Source organism: Nanorana parkeri, unplaced genomic scaffold (assembly GCF_000935625.1).
Source record: "Nanorana parkeri isolate BGI_ZX_2015 unplaced genomic scaffold, ASM93562v1 scaffold534, whole genome shotgun sequence".
In the NCBI taxonomy this organism is placed as follows: Eukaryota; Metazoa; Chordata; class Amphibia; order Anura; family Dicroglossidae; genus Nanorana; species Nanorana parkeri.
In genome coordinates this window covers 389,933-412,041 of record NW_017306802.1, presented here as the reverse complement: position 1 = coordinate 412,041, position 22,109 = coordinate 389,933, and the positions used below count along the sequence as shown (strand labels likewise).

The 22,109-nt window shown below is 36.5% G+C and overlaps 1 protein-coding gene across 1 annotated transcript in view; it reads right to left on the bottom strand.

Annotated features, from left to right (window-relative positions):
- The window catches only part of TTN (titin), a 270,471-nt gene that overhangs the window by 180,959 nt on the left and 67,403 nt on the right, over positions 1-22,109 (bottom strand). Inside the window, 22 exon segments of the mRNA XM_018561614.1 lie at positions 1,601-1,882; positions 2,072-2,350; positions 2,547-2,834; positions 2,928-3,206; positions 3,316-3,594; positions 3,690-3,968; positions 4,058-4,339; positions 4,432-4,710; positions 4,797-5,084; positions 5,190-5,468; positions 5,550-5,828; positions 5,919-6,197; positions 6,301-6,582; positions 6,677-6,955; positions 7,060-7,344; positions 7,448-7,726; positions 7,824-8,102; positions 9,502-9,780; positions 9,873-10,154; positions 10,530-11,093; positions 11,837-12,112; positions 13,938-17,546. Of these exon segments, the coding sequence (XP_018417116.1) occupies positions 1,601-1,882; positions 2,072-2,350; positions 2,547-2,834; positions 2,928-3,206; positions 3,316-3,594; positions 3,690-3,968; positions 4,058-4,339; positions 4,432-4,710; positions 4,797-5,084; positions 5,190-5,468; positions 5,550-5,828; positions 5,919-6,197; positions 6,301-6,582; positions 6,677-6,955; positions 7,060-7,344; positions 7,448-7,726; positions 7,824-8,102; positions 9,502-9,780; positions 9,873-10,154; positions 10,530-11,093; positions 11,837-12,112; positions 13,938-17,546 (9,786 nt within the window).

Sequence of the window (22,109 nt, the reverse complement as noted above, 5' to 3'; positions counted from 1 at the left end):
AGTCAAGTTTGTATTTTTGTCTGTGATCCCATTGGTGAGATTTCCCCTTTCTGTCCCTGAAATACTTGGACAAGAAATTAACGTAAAGTGTGTCCATAGAAAGAGAATATGCCAAAAGCAGTACAACATGGCAGAGGCTCTAACACTTCACCTCTTTATTTGAAGATAGTGTTTTTGTTGCTGTCTCTGACCCCATTAAAAAGATTCTCTAATATTTCCTGTCCCAGTGATCCTGTCTCAAGGAAGGATGGCTGTTGTTGGGTCATCAAAGCTCAGCTTTATCTTGCATTCTGACTTACTTCTGCTCAGCTGTGCATGCTGAAGAGGAGTTAACACCTACAAGTTCTGAATTTTAAATTCTTCTGTGCATATAAACAAGTAACGAGGCCCAATGAACATACTGTTTTCCTTTCCTAATACAAATATTGCAAGCTTAAATGAACTTTTAAATATAAATTTCCTGCTGCGCAGTTCAGTGTGATCTGTATGATGCTGAAGATTGGAGTCTAATATCAGAATGTATGTCCCTGCTTTGCATCACTGACAGCTGTTATGGCCAAAGAAGTAAGAAGCCAGCAGCAGAAGAAGCTACAGCAAAGATGGCCCTGGTAGTTGTGCAGTGGCAAGGGACAGTACAGAGCTGTCTTCACTTGAACATCGCCACCTCAGAGATAAGTGTTCTATAATGTACAAGTCTGCTGTGCACATTTGCACATTATGGTAAGCACCCCAACCACACCCTCAGTCCTCATGTCCATTCATGCAGGGTAAGGCATTTGAATCTACGTTTTGTTTAATCTGGAATGCCATATTAAATAATAAACATGTACAGTATGTGTGCTAACCTATGTTTTAAAGAAGTAACATAAGCTTGATTTTCTGTCATCTTATTTGTAATGACTAACTGGGAGCTAGCGAATGAAATATGTATGAATGCTCAGTAAATCTTTAACTCTTTAAATGAGACTAAACACTAAGCAATCTGTATTCACAGCATAAACCATGTTGGCGATTCCCTTACTCTAAGGGGTCTATTTATTTTTTTTAAAAACTTGCATAGCTATTTGTCCAGTAAAACTGCATGTACATGTGTCCTGTGCAAATTAACCAACCGTTGTGAGAATGAGGCAAAATTCAATGTTCTTAAAGTATTTTCTCTTTTGGTCATATAATCTTCAAATATTATGGGCAGTGTGAATAAGGAAAATATATTATGGATGGATGGGAAATAAGTAACAAGAGATACAATAAAACAATGCTAGTGAACGCTAAAAGGGAATTTGCAGCTAAATGTAACTATTGCTACTAAGGGGATTCCCATAGTGTTCTCAAGAATTCTTACATTGTATCTCTTTTTACATATCTATTTCCTATGACCCTCAGCTCCATCTAGTGGCCATAATGTGGTATTTGTTCCTTTCACTACTGCTTATAATATTTGAAGAACATTCAGCCAGAGGAGAAAATAGCCTTAAGAACATTCAGTTTTGCTCCAGTCTCACAACAGCTAGGTAATTCAGACAAAATGTATGCATATGCATTTTCTCTACAAATAGAACCCTTAAAGTCAGCTGAGCATACTTTGAAAGACATTTCTGACCTTTGACTACAATCTTGATACTGGAGCTGGCACTGCCAGCATCATTATTGGCTTCGCAGGTGTAGTCTCCACTATCTTCAATGCTGAGGTTGTTGATTTCAAGAACTGGTATGAAGTCAATGAAATACATCATGTACTTCTCATTTGCCTTAATTTCACTGTCATTTTTGTACCAGGTGATTTTGATCTCTGGGGATCCACTGATCTTGCACTCACAGCGGACAGAATCACCTTGTTTGGTTACTTTTGTTGACTCTAACTTCTTGATAAACTTTGGTGGTTCTATAAAACCAAAGGGGAAAAAAGATAGTTAGAATTTAATTCATGAACTTTGGTAAATGGAGGCTGAACCTGAGGAAGAGGTTACAGATGTGATTTGCTACAAGGTCAGCAAGCTCAAAAGAGTAGACAAACACTTAAACATGACTGGGACAAACACACAATCTACAATATTAAAGCAAATCCTCGCACCTGTTACAACCAACATTGTACTACAAGTGTCGCTACCAACATCATTGGTAACTTGGCAAGTATAGCGTCCAGTGCTTGTGCCATCCACTGTGAAAAGATTTAAGAAACCTATTGACCCTTCCATTCCAAGGAAACATTTAGGTCCAGAAAAGAGTTCCATGTCTTCTTTAAACCATTTAATTGAGAATGGTGGTGTTCCTTTTACTTCAACCTTGAAATCCACCAAAGAATCAGGTATTGCCTTTTGACTTTCAGGTTTTAAAATGAAGCTTGGAGGTTCTGTGACGTTGGAAAAAGAGTATTTAAATATTTTAGATTTTTATAACATTTGCTTGAAATATTTGACCTTTAGAAAGATGTGTTAACACCACTGCACACCATTTTCTATTTACAAGGCTATTTTTAAGAATGTTGTCAGTATTAAAAAACTGCCAAAGATTAAAGGGCATTAAAGGAAAAAGAAATCACTTCAAACCTTTTACAGTCAAGATGGCGCTACATTCAGCACGTCCGGCCACGTTCATTACTTTGCACTTGTAGTTGCCATTATCAGATACATCTAGGTCAGCAATGGTCAAAGACACTATATTTTCATGACAAACAAGCCTGCGCTTTGCGCTGTGCAGAATTTCACTCCCATCTTTGAACCATTGTGCATTTATTGGCAATGAACCAGCAACTTTGCATTCCATCTGAATGGAAGATCCAAGAACCTTATCCATTTTTGTTAACTTTTTTGTAAAAGATGGAGGAATAGCTTGATCTGTCCAATAAAAGAATATAGCTAGTTATTTATTTACCCAGGCTACTGGAATACTTGCAGCAAAGTGCTATAAAAAGAAATGATAATACAAACCCAGAACGGTTACAAAAGCCGTACAACTACTGCTTCCAAAGTCGTTTTCAACCTTAATCATATATTCTCCACTATCCTCCTTGCTTGCAGACTGAATCCTCAAGCTGGATACATTATCCTCAAAGCTTAGCATAAAAAATCTGCTTGGCATAATCTGTCTGCCTTCTTTGTACCACTTGACCTGGAGCTCTGGTGTTCCAGCCACAGTACAATACAATGTCACTGGATCTCTTTCAGTTACATTTACTGATTTAGGTCTGTCAACTATCTCTGCAGGCTCTGTTGTACAAATTAAATACAAAAGAATGTAAATTAAAATCATTTACTTTATCATTTTAATAACTATATAAACTAAAATTTGACTTTGAATGAATAGTCTAGCACCAACCTTGAGCTATAAGAGATGCAAAACATTTCTCTGTCCCTGATTCATTGGAAGCCTGGCAGGTATATCTACCAGTATGACTGGCATCAACAGTCCTGATATAGAGAGTAGAAATGTTGTTCTCAAAGGTAATATGTGTGTTGTCATCTTGCTCTACAACCTTATCTCCTTTTATCCAAGACACTGTAATAGGATCTGAACCTGCTATAGCACACTGAAAAGCAGCAGCACTTCCAAGAATTGTAGTAGCATTTTCTATCTTCTGAACAAAAGTTGGAGGCTCTAAATAAGACAAAGCCATTAAAAATGTGGTTTAATCTTGTTCTATAGTTACAGAGCAATAGATGAAGAATCTATGGTATTTTATGGCAACTAACCTTTTAAATGTACTGAAGCACTGCAATGACAGCCCCCTGCTTCATTTGATATTGTACACTGGTATTCACCAGCATCTGAATAGTCAACGTTGAAAATGTGCAGCTCAAATACTGAATCCTTTTGGACCAAAGAGTATTTTTTACCACTCCGAATCTCCTTCTTGTTTTTTGAAAAAGTTACATCAAATGGTGGAGTGCCCAGAACTTCACAGAATAACTTTACATCAGAAGCTTTCACTACGTCAGCTGGCTCAAATACACTTTTAAAAGTGGGGGCTTCTACAATTTGAAATAGAGTGGTTTATTAAGAATTGAAAAAATATAAAGTATCAATAAAAGTATTATGTATAGGAGGACCAATAACTAACCTTTCACTTTGACATCAATGCTGCAGCTCTCACTACCTGCCTCATTGGTGGCCTCACAAACATACATCCCAGTGTCTTCAATAGTAGAATTGATAATATCAAGATTAGCTATTCCATCAATAAATGAAATACTGTATCTGTCACTTGTCGTAATGTCATTTCCATCCAAGTACCAAATGACCTTGATTTCAGGTGTGCCAGCAATTAGACACTGGAAAGTTGTTGACTCTCCATTCCTTAACAACAAGATTGGGCTTGGCTTCTTAACAAACCGTGGGGGCTCTGAATATAGACAAAAATATTCAATATGTATATCAATAAATGGTCTAGAATAAAATTAAGTAAGCTTAAGTATAGTAGAAAAGAAAGCAAACCTTTTACAAAAAGTGTTGCTTTGCAAGTAACTGTGCCAACATCATTGCTAACTTGAACTGTGTAACTTCCAGAATCAGCAACTTTAGCTGAAAACAGTTCAAGGATACTTGAAGATTCATCTTTCCAAACTGATCGATTTGCTCCTGACAGGAGTTCCTTGCTATCCTTAAACCATTTGATTACCATTGGAGTGGTGCCACTCAAGACAGTTTTAAACTGAACTCTAGAACCTGGCAGAGTGTCTTGTGAAAGAGGTTTTTCAGTAAAATAGGGAGGTTCTAAAATAAATAAAAAAGAAATTGTTAAAAAAAGTTGACCTAAATGTGTTAAAAAAGGGCTCTGTCTTGAAATAAAATATGCAAACCTTTCACAGTTAAGTATCCACTGCATTGACCCTTTCCTGCCTTATTTATGGCAATGCATGTGTAGGTTCCACTGTCCGATCCTTCTAATTCATTAATCTCCATAAAGGCTATGTTATCGTGGAAGGAATATTTGTGCTTTCCATAAGGCTGAATTTCATTGTCATCCTTTAACCATTTCACAGTTATTGGATGTGAGCCAGAAACTATACATTCAAGATTAACAAAAGACCCTTTGACGCTGTCCATTTTTTTCAGTTTCTTTGTAAATGATGGTGGGATTATCAGATCTAATTAACACAGAAGAAATAAACACCATATTAATTGCAAATGAAATGTGTTGGAAGGGGAAAAATATATATTGTGAAGGAAAAAAAATATATCTCAGTACTAACCTAATACATTGACAGAAGCAGAACAAGAGCTTCTACCAACATCATTCTGCACATCAAATGTATACTCTCCACTATCATTTTTGTCTGCTGAAATAATTTTCAGGACAGACACATTCTCAGTAAAGCTAATTTTATATTTTGGACCAAGTTTTAGCTCTTTCCCGTCTTTAAACCATTTGGCTGTGATTTCTTTAGTTCCAGAAAATTTACATTGCAAGGTCGCAGGGTCACCTTCTGTGACATCAACAGAGATAGCTTTGTCAATAATTGTGGCAGGTTCTGTTGTTAAAGAAGGACAAAAGAGTTTAGAACTTGTTTGCAGTTCGATGGGTCTTTACATTTTTAGAGAAAGAAACTAACCTTTAACTGCTAGGACCGCAGAGCATCGTTGAATGCCTGCCTCATTTTTGGCTTCACATGTATACTTGCCACCACGGTTACGCTTAACAGAAGTTATGTGTAGTGTGGCTACATTGTTTTTAAATATTGATTTTAAGTTTTCATCTTCCATAACTTCATCATTGTCTTTCCACCATGATATGGACATGGGCTGTGAACCTTTAACAGAACACTGGAAGGCAACCATTCCTCCAATGAGAGAACTAAGATTTTCGATTTTCCTTGTAAAAGTGGGGGGTTCTGACAGACAAATGAAGAGTTGTAAGAAACAAATTTACAACTAAACTGCATTTTAAAACAGAATTTCTGACTTTCTTTAGCACTACTAACCTTTTAAAGTCACAAGAGAGCTACACAGGCAGCTTCCAACATCATTAAACACCCTACATTGGAAATCTCCAGTATCCATGGAGTCAAACCTTAGAATGCTGAGGCTTAGTAAACTGTCCTGAAAAAAGGTTTTGTACTTCCTACCACTTCGAATAGGTTTGTTGTCCTTGAACCACGAAATCTCAAATGGAGCTGAGCCTACCAATGCACCTTCCAAAATAACATCTGAATCTCTCAGTACTTCAACATTTTGAAATTCCTTTACAAAAGAAGGAGGTTCTGTATTTTAAGAAAAATGTCTTTCAGTTAGTAAATGCTTTAAAAGTATAGAAATAAGAATATCGAAACGGAAAGTAAAGAAGAGGTAAAGGCTTTAACACACCTTTAACTATGACCGCACAGCTGCATGTGTCTGTACCAGCCTCATTTTTAGCTTGGCATACATATTCCCCGATGTCTTCAAGATTTATACTGTAAATGCTAAGAGATGCTACTGAGTTCAAGAATGACATACTGCAAGCATCACTTTCTTTAATTTTCTTGTCATTTTTAAACCAGGTAATACTAATAGTTGGTGTTCCAGCTACTTTACATTCAAGTTGTACAGCATCACCCTTTTTGAAAAGCTGTGAAGGTTCTAGCTTCTCAACAAATGTTGCTGGTTCTGTGGAATGTAAAAATAGTTAATAAGGAACACCTATGGCAAAAAAGAGTATAAGAAGATATGCACAGCTGTACAAGCAAAGAAGATGTCAAACCTTTTACAAATATGTTTGCACTGCATTCCACAGTGCCAGCCACGTTGCTGACTTTGCAGACATAATTTCCAGATTCTGATGTTTTAACTGCATAGAGTTCCAAAGAGCTGCTTGTGTTCTCCTTAGCAATGTAGCAAGAACCTCCTGTCTTTATTTCTTCCACACCTTTAAACCATCTTAATGACAAAGGTGGTGTTCCCTTAAAAGTTGTTTTTAGACACACAGTTGACCCCGGCAGGGTATCTTGTGAATCTGGTTTGGTTAGAAAGCTTGGAGGTTCTAAATGTATGAAGAACAGACATATAAAAAAAATTAAAAACCTTAAAGAAACATTAAGGAGTGTTTAAATTTAAAGGAAGCAGGAGAGGGCATATGAACCAAACCTTTGACAGAAAGAGTTCCTTTGGATTCCTTGCTTCCTGCTGAATTTGTTGCTTTACAAGTATAAATTCCAGCATCACTCAATTCTAGTCGACTTAGTTCCAAAAAGGCAGTACCTTCCACAAATGATATCTTATACTTGTCTGGAGTTAGTTCTTCCCCATTTTTAAACCATGCCACTTTCATGGGCAAAGAACCGGAGACTTTGCATTCCAATCGACATGGTACGTTTACTACATTGTCAATATCTTGCAATGCTTTAGTAAAAGATGGGGCAATGGTTCGATCTGTTTATGATAGAAATATATGCTTATTACCAAATTGTTTAACGTACTGAAAACTGTGCTAACTGTTTTAATTGTAATTTCAAGAACTTTGTGTCATACTAACCTAATACTGTAAAAGTGATCTTGCAGCTGCTACTCCCGACATCATTGGACACCTCAAATGAATATTCTCCACTGTCCTGAATTTCAGCAGCGTAAAATTTCAAGGAGGCAACATTATTTTTAAAACTGATCCTATACTTTTTGCCAGAAGTTATCTCTTTCCCTTGCCTTAGCCATTTAACTTTAAGTTCAGGTGTGCCCGATACAGTGCAATCTAAAGTCGCAGGATCTCCCGCAGTCACTTGGATTAATTCAGCTTTCTCAACTACTTTGGCCGGTTCTAAAATAAAGTTAGATATAGTTTGTCAGAAACAAGTTTAAGGTTACTGGTAATAGTTGTTGATGTTAAAGATATAGTACAGGATTCACTAACTGACCTTTTACCATTAATTCTCCAAAACAGCTTTGGCTTCCTGCTTCATTTTCAGCCACACAAGTGTATTTTCCAGCACTGTTAATTTGCACACTGCTGATATGAAGAGTGGCAATGTTATTGTCAAATGTGATTTTGACTTTGTTATCTTCTCTGACAACATCTCTTCCTTTCATCCAAGTTACCATGATGACCTCAGAGCCTTTTACAACGGCTTGTAGGGAAACATTGTTGCCAACTATTGCAGTGACATTTTCAATCTTCTTCACAAATGATGGTGGTTCTGGTTTGGAAGACAGCAGTAAATCTGAGAATCACTGCATTTTAAATAACTGCAAGGGCCACACACACTAGTACTAAAAATCAATTGTTGCTCTTAAAATGTTAGTAACAGTGTTTTTTTTTATTGCCAAGTGAAGTCAGCACTAAAAGCTCACCAATTAGAAAGATTAGTCTGCTCTCCTTCTCCTACTCTCCTAATAATTTAATGTACTTAATATTTGTACAATATAAAATGGTTTTGCTGTTTGGATAGTGTGGGGAGTTTTAATCTCTTTCATTTTTTTATTGCTGTCTCTGACACTGTTAAGACATGTGTAATGTATCCAAGTTACACAACATATAGTATTTGAACCTAAGCAGCATTTGGTACTGCAGCAGCAGGACAGATAGTACAACAAAGTAACAACCAACAGGACACCAGCACACCTTTATTTTCCATTAAGGAAACTTTACTGTTACATATAATTCACCAGTAAAACTTCAGTACAAAGTTTTAAAACCAAAAGGCTGGATTGTATTTTAACTAGTGATATACTTTCAAATTAGTAAAGACACAAAGAATGAAGATGTGCTGATGACATATGTTTCTACTGTTTGGGGAAAGGTTAACTTGCTGACTGCAGCAACAAAAACCCAACAAAGGCTCCAGCATTTCCACTCTCTTTAAAAAAAAAGAGCTTATAGCTACTTGCATCCCTCTTGTATGCCCCTCACTCTCTGCCCCAATGACAGCATTAGCAGAACAGGTAGTGAGAGGAATTATTCACAGTGAGAACACAGACAGCAATAAAAACCATAAAGAGTGTCTATCCAAAATAAAAAAAACTTTAGAATTGGGCTTAACGAGTGAAAGTCTTGTGCAGGTGATAAAACAAGTCCCAGGCAGGAGCAGCAATGTACCTGAGCAAGGGACAATGATGTCACTGATCAGAACATCCTTAATATTTTTTGATGATCAAAAGTTTTGCAGAAAGAGCAACATTTATCAGTGTAGTAGCATGTATGGAAAGCAGCAACCCCAAGTTCTTCTTTTGAACTTTCCAGCAATAAGCAGGTTTGATTCATTGATCTTACAAACTTGACCTATAATTTGACTAGAAACACTTCTGAATTAATGTTTTTCCATGTACAGGTCAGAGGTGAGATTTAATACATGAAAAAAAGTAATTGTAATTCTTGTGTCCACTTTATCCATATAATGCAGCTTTATGGTTTCAGTTTTCAAGTAGTAGGTCTCCAACTACGTATTAGCCACAGCCGATAAGATAAGAGATATTAGTAGTTTAAGACATTGAGGGTTTTGGTTGGTCATTTAAGAGATATATTGGTGTTAGAAGCAACAAGAAATGTTCTGTTAGAAGGAAGAAGAAGAAAAAAATCAGCACTAGTCCAATACTAACCTTTAAGCCTGTATGGTGCACTGCAGTTGCACTTGCCCACTTCGTTTGCAACAACACACTCATATTCACCAACATCTGCACTATTAAATGATGAGATTTCCAGACAAGCAAAAGACTTTTGATATATGAGCCTGTACTTTTTACTACTTCTTATCTGTTTCTTATCTTTGTACCAGCTAATTTCAAAAGGTCCAGTACCAGATATTTCACACTGAAGAGTAGTATTTGATCCTTTCACTATTTCTGCAGGTTCAAGTGTTTTGATGAAAGAAGGTGGCTCTAGAAGAGTATTAGATTATCAGAAGATTATTACAGAAAGAGAATACATTTATGAATATTATGTACCCAGTATGAAGAATCAAGAAACAAACCTTTAACAATAATTTCGCAAGTGCAGCTTTCGCAGCCAGCGTCATTGAGAGCTTCACAAGTGTAACTGCCACTATCATCAACTTTCATGTTTGTGATATCTAGTACAGCATCTGAGTTGTGGAACGTCATTCTAAACATTTCGCTTGGTGTAATTGCTGTGTTGTTCTTGTACCAAGTGACGTGAATATCAGGTGAACCTTTAATTTTGCACTGTAAATGTGCAGATTCTCCCTGCCTTAATAAATAAGAGGGTTCCACCTTCTTCACAAAAGATGGTGGCTCTATAGGAAAAAAACATTAAAAAGAGAAGAAGCTGAAATAAGAGAAAGAACTCTTCTTTCTAACACGTATGAAGAAGAAGAAGAAGACTTGTTAGATCTTGCCAAGTGCAGCCATTTGGCACATACTGTTCAGCCGTATGTTACATTCACACTTATTTGAATAGTATCGATAAAACTCATTCAGGCATACATACATACACAAAGTACTGCAGACAAGACGAGTACAAGGCAGCTCACAACTAGCTAAAAATAATGTAGTATATGATATGTTGGAAGAAATGCTATGGAACAGAAAATTGCCATTGTGTCCCTTGGTCACATACTTTAAAATTTGTCTTATGGTAGGTGCATGTCAGTGTGTTGTGTTTTTCTTACCTCGTATTGTAACAACTGAAGAAGATGAGTTGCTTCCTGCATCATTTGTTGCAGTGCACACATAATTTCCAGAATCCTTTATCTTAGCTACTGGTATTTCAAGAGAAGCCACTTTTTCTTCAAAATAGATTTTATAATCCTTCCCTGGAAGGAGTTTGTGGCCATCTTTTGTCCAGGCTACTGTTACTTTTCTGTCTTCGTCCACCTGGCACTCAAGGCGAATAGTTTTGTTCACAGCAGAACGCAAAGGTTCCAGTTCTTTTATGAAGTGTGGCTTGTCGATAACTATCAGTTCTGCCTGACAGCCGTCTGTTCCAAACTTGTTAGACGCTTTGCAAGAATAGATGCCTTTATCAGAGGTGGTAAGATTCAAGAACTCTAGGACATGTTTGTTGTTTATGGCTGAGATTTGAATGCTCTCTGATAAGGAGATGGGAAGTCCATCTTTTTGCCATATTGTATCAATAACAGGTGTACCTGACACTGTTGCTTGGAACTTAGCTTTTTTACTCACAAAAGAAGTAACAGACTCTGGTCTAGTTATAAAAGATGGAGGGAAGGCTTCTGCAAAGAAAACAGAGGTTTCAGTACTTCATCAGTATGTTAAAACCACAGAATGTATGTCAACAATAAGAGGCCTATGAAGGGAGTTTCTAATCTTGCAGTCATGGTATATATTATATTATGATTAAAAAGAAGGAAAGGATCATGTTTATGTAGCAGTTCTAAGATCATTCACAAAAAGACTCAAATTAAGTAAGTAATGCCACACACTCAGGTTTAGTCAAAAGCATGTGGTCTGCTTTAGTAATTGGCCAGAACATCATATGATAACAATATAAGTGCAGCCACCACATGGCTAAAAGTGCAATATCAGTATTTGGTATACTGTAAAAATCAAAAGATTTGCAATGGAGAAATCACTATCGGAAGAAAATTAAGTCCCACATACTTAATTTATGTAAAACAAATTGTCGATTTTCAACATAATCAAACCATATTTAAGCTTCTAAACTTTACAGTTTATGATTTTTTTTAATTTTCTTTAAATATCCAAAAAGACCTTTTAAGTGTATTTAAGAAAAAAATGTCCATAGAAAAAATATTAAAGACTGAAATTTAGAAAAAATGTTTTTATCGACCAGAAGAACCCTATTTTTCCAAATGTGTTTAATTCAAATCGCTGTTTTTTATGCATTCACTTACCTTTATTGTTGTAAAGATTCCACAATAATTAACTATATGCTTGAAAGAAAAATATATGTGTACAATTGTATGTTTTCTTGATGTTACTGTCATTTACTCACCAGTCACAGTTAAGGTTGCAGTGGTGCTTATGCTACCAAACTGATTGGAAGCTTTGCATGTGTATTCACCACAGTCAACAACCTGTGGTCTAAGAACTTCAAGAGTAGAAATGTAGCTTGATGTCTTCACAGAGTATTTGTCACTTTCATAGATTTCCCGTCCAGACTTGAACCACTGGAATTTAACATTGGGTGCAGGTTCTGTCTCACAGGTGAAAAATGCAGAGTATCCAACTGCGACTTCTACAGTCTCGATCCTCTTCTTCAGCACAGGAGCTAAAGATAGGAAGGGAGAGGAAACATTAAGTATTTCCTTAGAAGAAATTAAACATTTAAAATAAAACTTTACTTGGAAGTAGAGTGCTCATTTCAGCAAAAGTGAAGGGAAAATGGCTGTGTGAATGAAAGGAAATTGTTAGCAGTTTACATCATATTACATGAAAGCACCAGTTTAAAGAACTGAAATCAAATTCTACTGCAATATTTTGTGGGCATGCACAGGAAATGTGGTTTATTAAAAGGAAAACAGCTGAAAGTGAAAAAAAAGTTATTTATTTTTTGACCCTGCAAATGATAACTAAAACAAAAAGAAAGTAAACCAATAATGTGAAATTATAGCATGCGTTTATCTATTTAAAATGTGGTTGGGAAATGGAAAAATACAGAGAATTAAACTGTCATTGTGTGATAGTAAAAGGTGCCAACAAGTGAACTACTTAATATAATTGTATGGTTTTGTGGATATGGGGATGAATATCAGAAAATAAGCAAAGAGTTAGTAATGACTGTGCCACATGATATAGCATACCATCCAGTTATCAAAGGTTTGTGGATCTTTACAAATGGTAATGTAATTTGATGCAAGAAGGATCAGTTATTATGACATAAAAGTCTGGCTTATCTTTAGTCTAAAACATTATTTTATTCTTTCAGCCATAAAGGATAAACTATTTATAAAACCTTTGATAAACACAGGTCAGTTGAAACTACGCAGAAAAAAACCCCACAACATATGCTGTAATGGTTAAAAGACCAGTTAGTACAAAAAAGAATGCCTTACATTCAGTATACAACAAACATGTCTTCATTTTCATATTAGGTGAAGTGAAGCTAAGTGCAGTGAAATGAAATGCACAGTCATAACCAGTTAAAACATCCAGTCATACACAGGTGATTGTTATGAAAAAGTAGAAACTCTTCCTAAACCCTATGGATATTTAAAGTAAACTCAGATTTACTGCACTTTACCTCCAACTTAAAGGGACTTGGCTGCTTCAAAAAGAAAAATCCAACAAAGGCCACTGAATACTTAGCTCTACAATGGACAGCAAGTCTAAACTCAGCTATCTCCAAAGGCTAATAGCTTCCAGCAAAATTTTCAGCTTTCAACTCTTTCGGGTATGTTGGTTGACTGCGTCCCCTGCCATGCACAGAACACAATATAGACATAGGGGCTGGCAGGAGAAACCATTCAGAACAGCAGAGGACAAGGCTTCTGACACACCTAGTAGTACGTTGAATGGAAAGATTCTGCTAGAGGCTATTGTACTTGAAGAGAGCCAAGTTTGGACTTACTGCTGCTCGAGAGCCAAGTATTCAGAGGCACGTTTTGCAAGCATGTTGGCTTTCTTTAAGCAACAGAGTCACGGCAAAGTAGCAAGACTAAACATGCTTGCTGGTTTGTAATATTTGAATATTCAAGCTTAAAGCCAGGTTTGATTTGTATATAGCTGGCTGTAGAAGTATCCAAGGTAAATAAAGTGCTTTCAAAGATAACAGCTCACTTGGGTGGGATGGTTAATGGTTAGAAGAGCAGAAAGAAAGTTCTAACTTAATGCAAATAAATAATGGTTATGTACAGACTATTTATATTAGGTGTTAGTCTAATCAAACGTGTCATTAGAACAATCCTATAGCATAGGAAAAGGCAACTTACTGCATTTTAATTGATTAAACCAATTTTACTTATGTTTCTAAGTGGCTAGATGAAGGGTTTAGCATTATATGAGCTGTCACCTGTTGCCTTCTCCTGCATTAAAACACTGATTTATGGCTTTATTGTTAGCAGAAAAGTGTTACATTACTATCCCCATAATCCAACCTCTTTTAACAACTGTAAGTTGAGCTGCTGAAGTTGATTTGCCAGCGTCATTCAAAGCCTCACAGATATATTCTCCTTGGTGTAAATCCATTTGTACTTTGCTGATTACTAATGTATACGTATCAGTATGTTGTGAACACTTGAACTCTATGCCTGAAGACAAAAGTCTATCATTAAAGTACCAGTTAACAGTCTTAGCACTGTTTATAACTGTGCTAAAGGTAACACAGTCCCCTTCATTAGCTGTATAATCTAATAAACTTTGCCTAATTAATGGAGTAGCAGATTCTTTTAAGAGCTCATCCTCATATATTTCTTGCCTTGTCTCTCTCTTTTTCACTATCTGTTCTTGTTTCTGTATGGACACAGTTGAAAATGTAACTTCATCAGTGCAAGCTGCTGCACCAATGTCCTTAATCTCAACAGCACTGGGTGATTGTTTTGCTCTGCTCTGCTCATATGTTTCTGACCCTTCAGTCTTTATATTGACAGAATTATAGGCATCACAGAAAGAAGGTTTATCTGCTACTGTAGCTGTCGACATTTTTTGTTGTTGTTCTATGGCAATAAAGGCTTTCTCTTGCATAGTGATGATACTTTCTGGTCTCCCAGCTTCCAATATATGTTTTTCTTCAAATATAACAGCCTGAAAAGCTGTTTTGAGTTCACTTTTAAGGTCAATGCTTTGTGGATAAACCCTTGGAAGAGACAATGTTACTTCTTCAATAGAACAATTACTTGTAATCACATAGGTGCATAAGGTGTTCTTAGGTTCTTTTGTTACTTTAATGCTTTTAACATTTATGTTTTGTATATTTTGCAATATTTCTGCAGACAAAATATCTGATTTATTTATCAAAGCAGAATACAGAGCTCTTCTAACATGCCCTTTTATCTCTAAATTGAAATGTTTTAGATCTTCTGAGACTAAAAGTTGTTCTTTGTGAAGGATATTTGCAGCAAATACATCATGTAAGCGCAAAAGGTCTTTTGGTTGAGTTTCTACATTTAAAATTTCTGTTGCTGATCGTTCTGCAGTTTGCGAATGTTCCTCTGGTATAGCTTGTTTTTCCTCTACAGCTAAAGGCAAACTTACTGACTGACCTTCCTGAATTCTGGATGCATAATCTTGCTGGGCTTCATCTAAAGGAATTACACTTTGTATTGGCACACCATAGTTCTCAATGCATGTAGTTTCTATAGGACGAGTCAATTCTTCAGTAACTTGACACGTGTTTATGTCAATATCTGGCACAAAATCAGCATAGCCATCAGCAATAGTCCTACTTTCAACTGTAGTGCACAGCTTTGTAACAGGTTGAAAGTCATCTTTTTGTACTACAGCCCTTTGTTCCTTCTCTGTTGCAACTAACTCTTCTTTTGACAATAAAAGAACAGCTTCCATTGCAAAAGCACATTTGTGTTGTTGACGTTCAGTAACAGATATGGGTTGTACATGTCCAGCCAATATTTGAAGTTCTTTTATTCTCTCCCCTGAAAAAATGCTTTTGTCTTCAACATGTAGGGTACGTTTGTAGAATTTCTCCATTTTGGTTAAGGCAGTGTTTGATTCTAATTTTTCTATAATCACTTTGTCTTCTTTGGGTAACAATAACTCCGACTGTATAGTTTGCAGATTTAAAACAGGGGGAGGTTCTTTTGAAAAAGTCAGATTTACTTCTGCACTAAAATCTTTTATAATACTAGTATCCTCACATAAAATAGGACGATGGTCATCAGACAAGGAAGACAGAAGGAAGACTGGGCTTTTTGTTATATCAGCTTGGTCTTCAGATGGCATAACAAAGCAAAATGTTTCTTCACTTGGTAGTTGTGTGTGAGGTTCTACAACATGCAAATGCATGACTTGTCTCAGTTCGAGGTCACACTTAGCAACTTCTTCAGCATCCCTTTCTTGAATAGACAATGTTTGTTCATAAGGAAGCTGGTGTTTCTCTTCTAACATGAAACCACTTTTTATGGGTTGATCTTTGATAAGCATAGCCTTTTCTTCCTGTGCTTTTTTAAAATGTAGGTTCTGTTCCCTTACCAAAATATGTTGAGAATCTACCACCGGGGTAACCAATGGTTCTAAGAATACCAAGTCTACTTTTGAAGATGGATTTTGCTTTTCCATCTGCAAAAGCTGTGCCACTTCATCTCCAAGCAGCTGCTCTTTTATAAATTCCTCAACAATTTCCACACTGTGGGTATGTAAAACATCTTTGGCTCCAGCTGTGGATACTGCTGTAGTGGTTTCCCCAACTAAAATTGCTGCTGTCGTATCACACGATATTTGCTGTTTTTCTTCTGCTGTAACTAAAATATGCCTTGATTTTTCCTCATGTGCTAAACCTAACTGTGGGGTACATAGGTAATTATCATTTACTTCTCTTTCCTTATCTGCTAGTGTACTTTCTTCAGTGACAGCTAGATGAAGGGATTGGGATTTAGGTCTGTCTAACTCTTCCAGAACAGGACTTATAATAATCCTGACATTTTGCTCACTTACGTCTGTAAGCTCTGTGACTGCTGATGTAGCTAAAAGCATGTACTCATTAGGCTGTGGGTTAAGTTGGACTAACTGTTGTTCTAAATTAATCACTTCCTGTAGTGAATCACCTTCCTCACTGTGTGTAGAGTACTTTCCTTCTATTCCAATGGTGTACAACATGGTAGAATGTTCCTGTTCAGACACTGCTTCTCCCGGTAACTTAACAGCATATAGGCGTGTTTCAGTGCTTTCTTGAACAGAGGATTTCTTGTAGGACTTAGTAACTTTTATCTGTGACTCCTTGTCAGCTATACTAGGATTCGGGACAACTGACAGCTCTGCAGTGCAGGATGTCTTCCCAAGACTGTTAAATGCTTTACAAGTATAAGGACCACTGTCTTCTTGTTGACATTTGTGAACTGTCAAAGAGCCTATTCCATCCTGCTTCAGGCAAATGGCGTGACGTTTCCCTGCCAATATCTGCTTATTTTTCCTGAACCACCGAACTTTTGGCTTTGGATTTCCTGTGAGTTCATATTCCAAAACTGCATTATCATTTTGGATACAGCAAACAGATTGTAGAGGCTTAACAAAAGTTGGTGCAATAAGTTGATTATCATCTTTTGACTGACCATTCAGAGTTAAAGTTGTCTCAAGATGTTTGCTGATATCTATGCTCTCTCTCTGCCTTACTGTGACATATGAGCTACAAATGGTTTCACCATGCTCATTTATTGCAATGCATGTATACTCTCCCTCGCTATTTGTTTCCACACATGAAATAAGGCAAATGTATTCATCACCATCATACAATAATTTGTAACGTTCAGAGGTACTCAGCTCTTCTCCATTGTGCCTCCAATAGATACTGGGCTTTGGGAAACCACTAACAATAACTGACAATGTGGCTGCATCTCCTACTCTAGCATCTAGTGATGAAAGCTGCTTTATGAAAACTGGAATACTAGCTTCCTTTTTAAATTCTAATTTGCTTGAGTAAATAGACGATTCAGGCATAGATGCAAGTGTTCTAGTTTTAGGCTTTAACTGCAGGCCACTGCTGAAGGTTTCTGTTGTGTCTTCCTCAGTAGATATTACATAAGAGCTAGACACGTCTGTGCAAACAAAAAACAGGTTGGTAATAATATATTAATACATTACCAGCACAAGTATATATACTAGTGAACACTTTTCATTTGATGAAGAAGCAAAATAAACATTAGAATGCTGGAAAGAATTATCAAAAGTAAATGTAATGAGCAATGTAAAAGAAAGCTATTCAAAATATTTAAAAATATTGTTCACATATTGATTTACAAATGATTTAAAAACATATAATAATTAATCAATATCATAAGAACCCTGCAAAATGTTATAGGTAAATATGTTTTAAAGTGAAACTAAAGTCAGGTATTGAAAAAATGCTGACATGAGGCTTTTTATGACTGATGACACTCTACATGTCATTTTTGCCATAAATAATTCTGATTGGCCTTTCAGCACCTTTTACGCAAATTGTACACTGAGCTGCACATGTACAGCTCAATATACATTTTTGGCATGATTTTGTTTTGGGAGGTAGTACTGTTTATATGTATGATTTCTGTGATTAGCTATCCCAGCAATCGCAATGTATAGAACCACTGTAATGGGCTCTGTGAATTTTGTTTCAATATATATTTATCATTTCCAATAAACAAACACAAAAAAAGAAAAAACTTTACAACATTCCAACATCAATATAAAGGGGCTATAGCCCCATTCGGTTCTGAAATCTATGTTACTTAATAATTCCTTCCATATTATTAAGAACCTTTACTCCAGTGCAATGGTAACATCCATTTTTACAATGTATTTAATATCTATCATTTACCACCTAAATATAATGGTGATATTAAACTCTTCACGATAAGCACTTAATAAAACAATTTAAAAAAAAGGGGGGAAGGGATACATTTTATTTATCTAAGAGGGTTATGCACAAAGCTGCCGAAGGCAGCCGAGTGAATAACCCAGCCGAAGTGAAGTGAGCTGAACGCTATTCACTTCTGGCTTGTACAGCTGATTTCAGCCGTACATCGGCTGAAATCAGCCGAACATTGGCTCTATACGGCTGCCTTCGGTCAGTGCAGAGGGACTTCGACTCAGCCGATCCAACATCTGGATCAGCTGAGCCGAAGCTTCGGCAGCTTCCTCGCTGCTGTTCGCACCTATTCTCATAGGGGCCAAACAGCAGTGAATGAATAGCCGAATGCTGCCGAGCGGCATTCAACTCGGCTATTCTGCTCGGTACCACTGTGGTACCAAGCAGAATAGAAAATAAGGGAAAAGAGTGTAAAAAAAAAGTTGAAACATTATTTTTAAAATGATCAAAAATAGGAAAAGTGAAAAATAAATAAAGATATTTTATAAGAGAACAATAAATAAATAAATAAATAAATAAAACAATTTGGGCAGAGCTAGCAGTGACAGCAAGCTCCACCCAACTGTTTTCTATTGGCCGTCACCTGCTAGAGTCTTCTAGGTCCTGGCCAATGAATAACAACTGGGCGCAGCCGACCGTGCTCCACCTAGTTGTTATTGTTTAATGACAGATCAGCATCCCCAGGTCATTTGGGGATGCTGATCTGTCATTACAACTGAGCAGGATTATGCGGGTTGGAGACAGCTGTCAGTGAAGGCAGAGCTCTCCTACCACACCACCTCGCTTGGCTCCTGTGATAGGCAGAGAGTCAGGATGGAGAGCGGGTAGGAGTGAGCTGTCAAGAGGCTGAGCTCTCCTCCTGCACAGCTCCGCTCAGCCTCCTGTGACAGGCAAATCAGGATGGAGAACGGCTTACAAGCATTTGGTGATCAGCTGATCACTGAGTGTAAATAACTGAGGGCACACTGCTTACTGTGTCCCCAGTTATGAATCAACAGGAAGTGGTCTACATCACTTCCTGTTCATTCATGATTGTCCTCAATTTCTTTTTTCTATTTTAAAAGGAAAACATCCGGGGTCTGTTTAGACCCCTGATATTTCCCCAGTGCCCCTGGCAGTAAAGTAAAAAAATTATAAGATAATTAAAAAATAATATAGAAAATGTTGAAACGGTTGGAAAAAAAATAGTTTTGGCCTGACCAATGTTTTATTTTCAGTTTCAGTCTAAAAATTCAATTTCGGTGCACCTCTAGTTATTATTTTACCTGTTTTCAAAGGGGTTGTAAAGTTTTACAACAGAAGATGCACGCAAATAAGTGTACAGAAAAGACAGCATAGTTATATATTATCTACATTTCATGTAATTTTATTGAATTAATAAAATTATACAATGACAAAAGTAAAACAGCTTCATAATGTTGACAAGGCAAAGTTTACCAAGGTGCATAATTACATCTCACATCGAGATCTTGATTGGGATATAGGTAAAATCTATAAAGACTTAAATTATACAATCTGTTTGCAATATTTACAAAATATTATTGCACAACGATGAAGTAGATGAAGCTACAATGATGTAATAACACATATGTACGTCATATATAGCTTATTTATTATGAGTAAAAAACTAGGATGTAATGACATGTGAGATGAACACTTGTATACTCTACCCATCACCTTCCCTATATGCAGTGAGGAAACCATTAAAATTATTTTGTTGAATAAAAAAAAGACCTGTGTGGGAAGCCTGCACCTGGGTGTAAGCTGAAATTACCAGATTCCCAGGCTGGTTAATATTTTTTGGGCAGTGAAGTTGAATCTACTCAGTTTTGCTTGAGTAATGCCACTTTCCCGAATCTAGAGTTTGAGACTTCTCAGACAAGTATTTTAATGTGTGGTTTCCTTTACCCAACCACAACAGCTATATAAGTTTTCAAAATCAACTTTCTCAAGGGTTAACATATGGGATTGCATATGCTTTATGACACATAGAACAAAATACAACAAACACATTTCACAAAAAAACCCACACAGATGTTTTATGCTATTAATGCATAACATAAAATTTAGTTTACTGAAGCAGCAAAGTATATCTAAACCTTAACCAACAAACAAAATGCATGAAGAGCTATTTTTTTTATTTGACAGAGCTACTTTTGTGGACCATTCACTGTCCAGTTACAGGAAACCTGTAATGAGAGAGATACAGTATACAGAATGATGCACTTACTGACCTCACACCTTTAAAACGGCTAGTTGCTTAGTAGGTATGTTGATTAGACATGTGCGATTCGTTTCGGAAAAATTTGTTTTTCAGACGAATTTTCGTTATTCGGAGATTCGTATGTATCTGAATTTCCGAATAACATAAATGACGCATGAAAACTAATTTGAATTTCTGAAAATGACATTTCAGATGAAATTCGTTAGCGGTAGTCTGTGCGAATTTTCATTTATGGACGAATTTTCGTTGCAGCAAAGTGACATTAGAAAAAAATAATTTTCAATGTCACTTTGCTGCAACGAACCGCAATGAAATGCAAATGAAACTAAATTTCGTACAGGCTACCTCTAACGAATTTCGTCCGAATGCAAATCCCGAAAAGAATTGACTTTCAGACCCGAATACCGACAAAAGAAATAATCAAACATGAAACTAAACACATGTTTTGTTGGTGCACATGTCTAATGTTGATCCAATAGCTTGAATACATTCTGGTTTATTGACCTGAAGGAAGGATGCCGATCAGAAGTATTGACTTCACTAACTGAAAGTCTTGTTTTGTGTTAGTGGCCCATAGGGGATTGATATAACAAAGGTAAATAGGCTGTTCACTTTGCAAAGGAATTTTCACTTTGCAGTAGAATTTTCCCCTAGCTTAGTGAATTTGCTGGAGCTCTGCTTGCTTCTATCATCCAATCATGTGCAAGCAAAAATCATTTTTCTTTCCTTGCACCTAATTGGGTATTCTTTGCTAAGTGAACTTTCATCACATTCACTAAGCTAAGATTCCCTAGTATGTGAAGAGCCTCTTTGCCTTAAATAAATCAACCCTACAAAGTACTGAAGATATTGGGGGTGATTTACTAACCTAAACACACACACACACCAGGTGTGTGTGATTTTCACACAGCAAAACGTATTTATCAACCAAAAAGTCTCTAAAAGCATATTTCCACTAATGCCATATATGGAAAAATCATGCAACTGATGCATATATAATGCTGCTTCACAGTTTAGACAAAAATGGTTAGCTCATGCATTTACATTCCTTGCATTCATCAACGCAAGCAACACAACATAGAGCTAATTTACCCAACATCACCTTGGAATTCCTTCAGGGCTTTGCACAACACACCTGCTGGGTGTGTACACATTACAAAGGTGTTTAGATTCCACCCATAGATCATGCTGGGAGGGAACACACTGCAGAGGTGTATACACGTTCGTGGTGTGTTTATAAGGTTAGTAAATCAACCCCATTGTATCAACATGATAGCCAAACAACTAGAATTTGCAAAAGGGGAGGACAGGAATGACACTTTACATATTTCTCTCACAATAGGTTTAAGCCAACTTCTGTCCATCAGCTACACATTTCACCTAATTTATTAAAAGATAGTGACATCACTAATGCTGGAAACATTTAGTGAAATCATTTATTTAATAAACAAATTATGTGACGTATTGTGGCTTGGTTAAATCCGTAATGTGTCTGTGTTTGCAGAACACAAGTAGTATTAAGGAATTCTA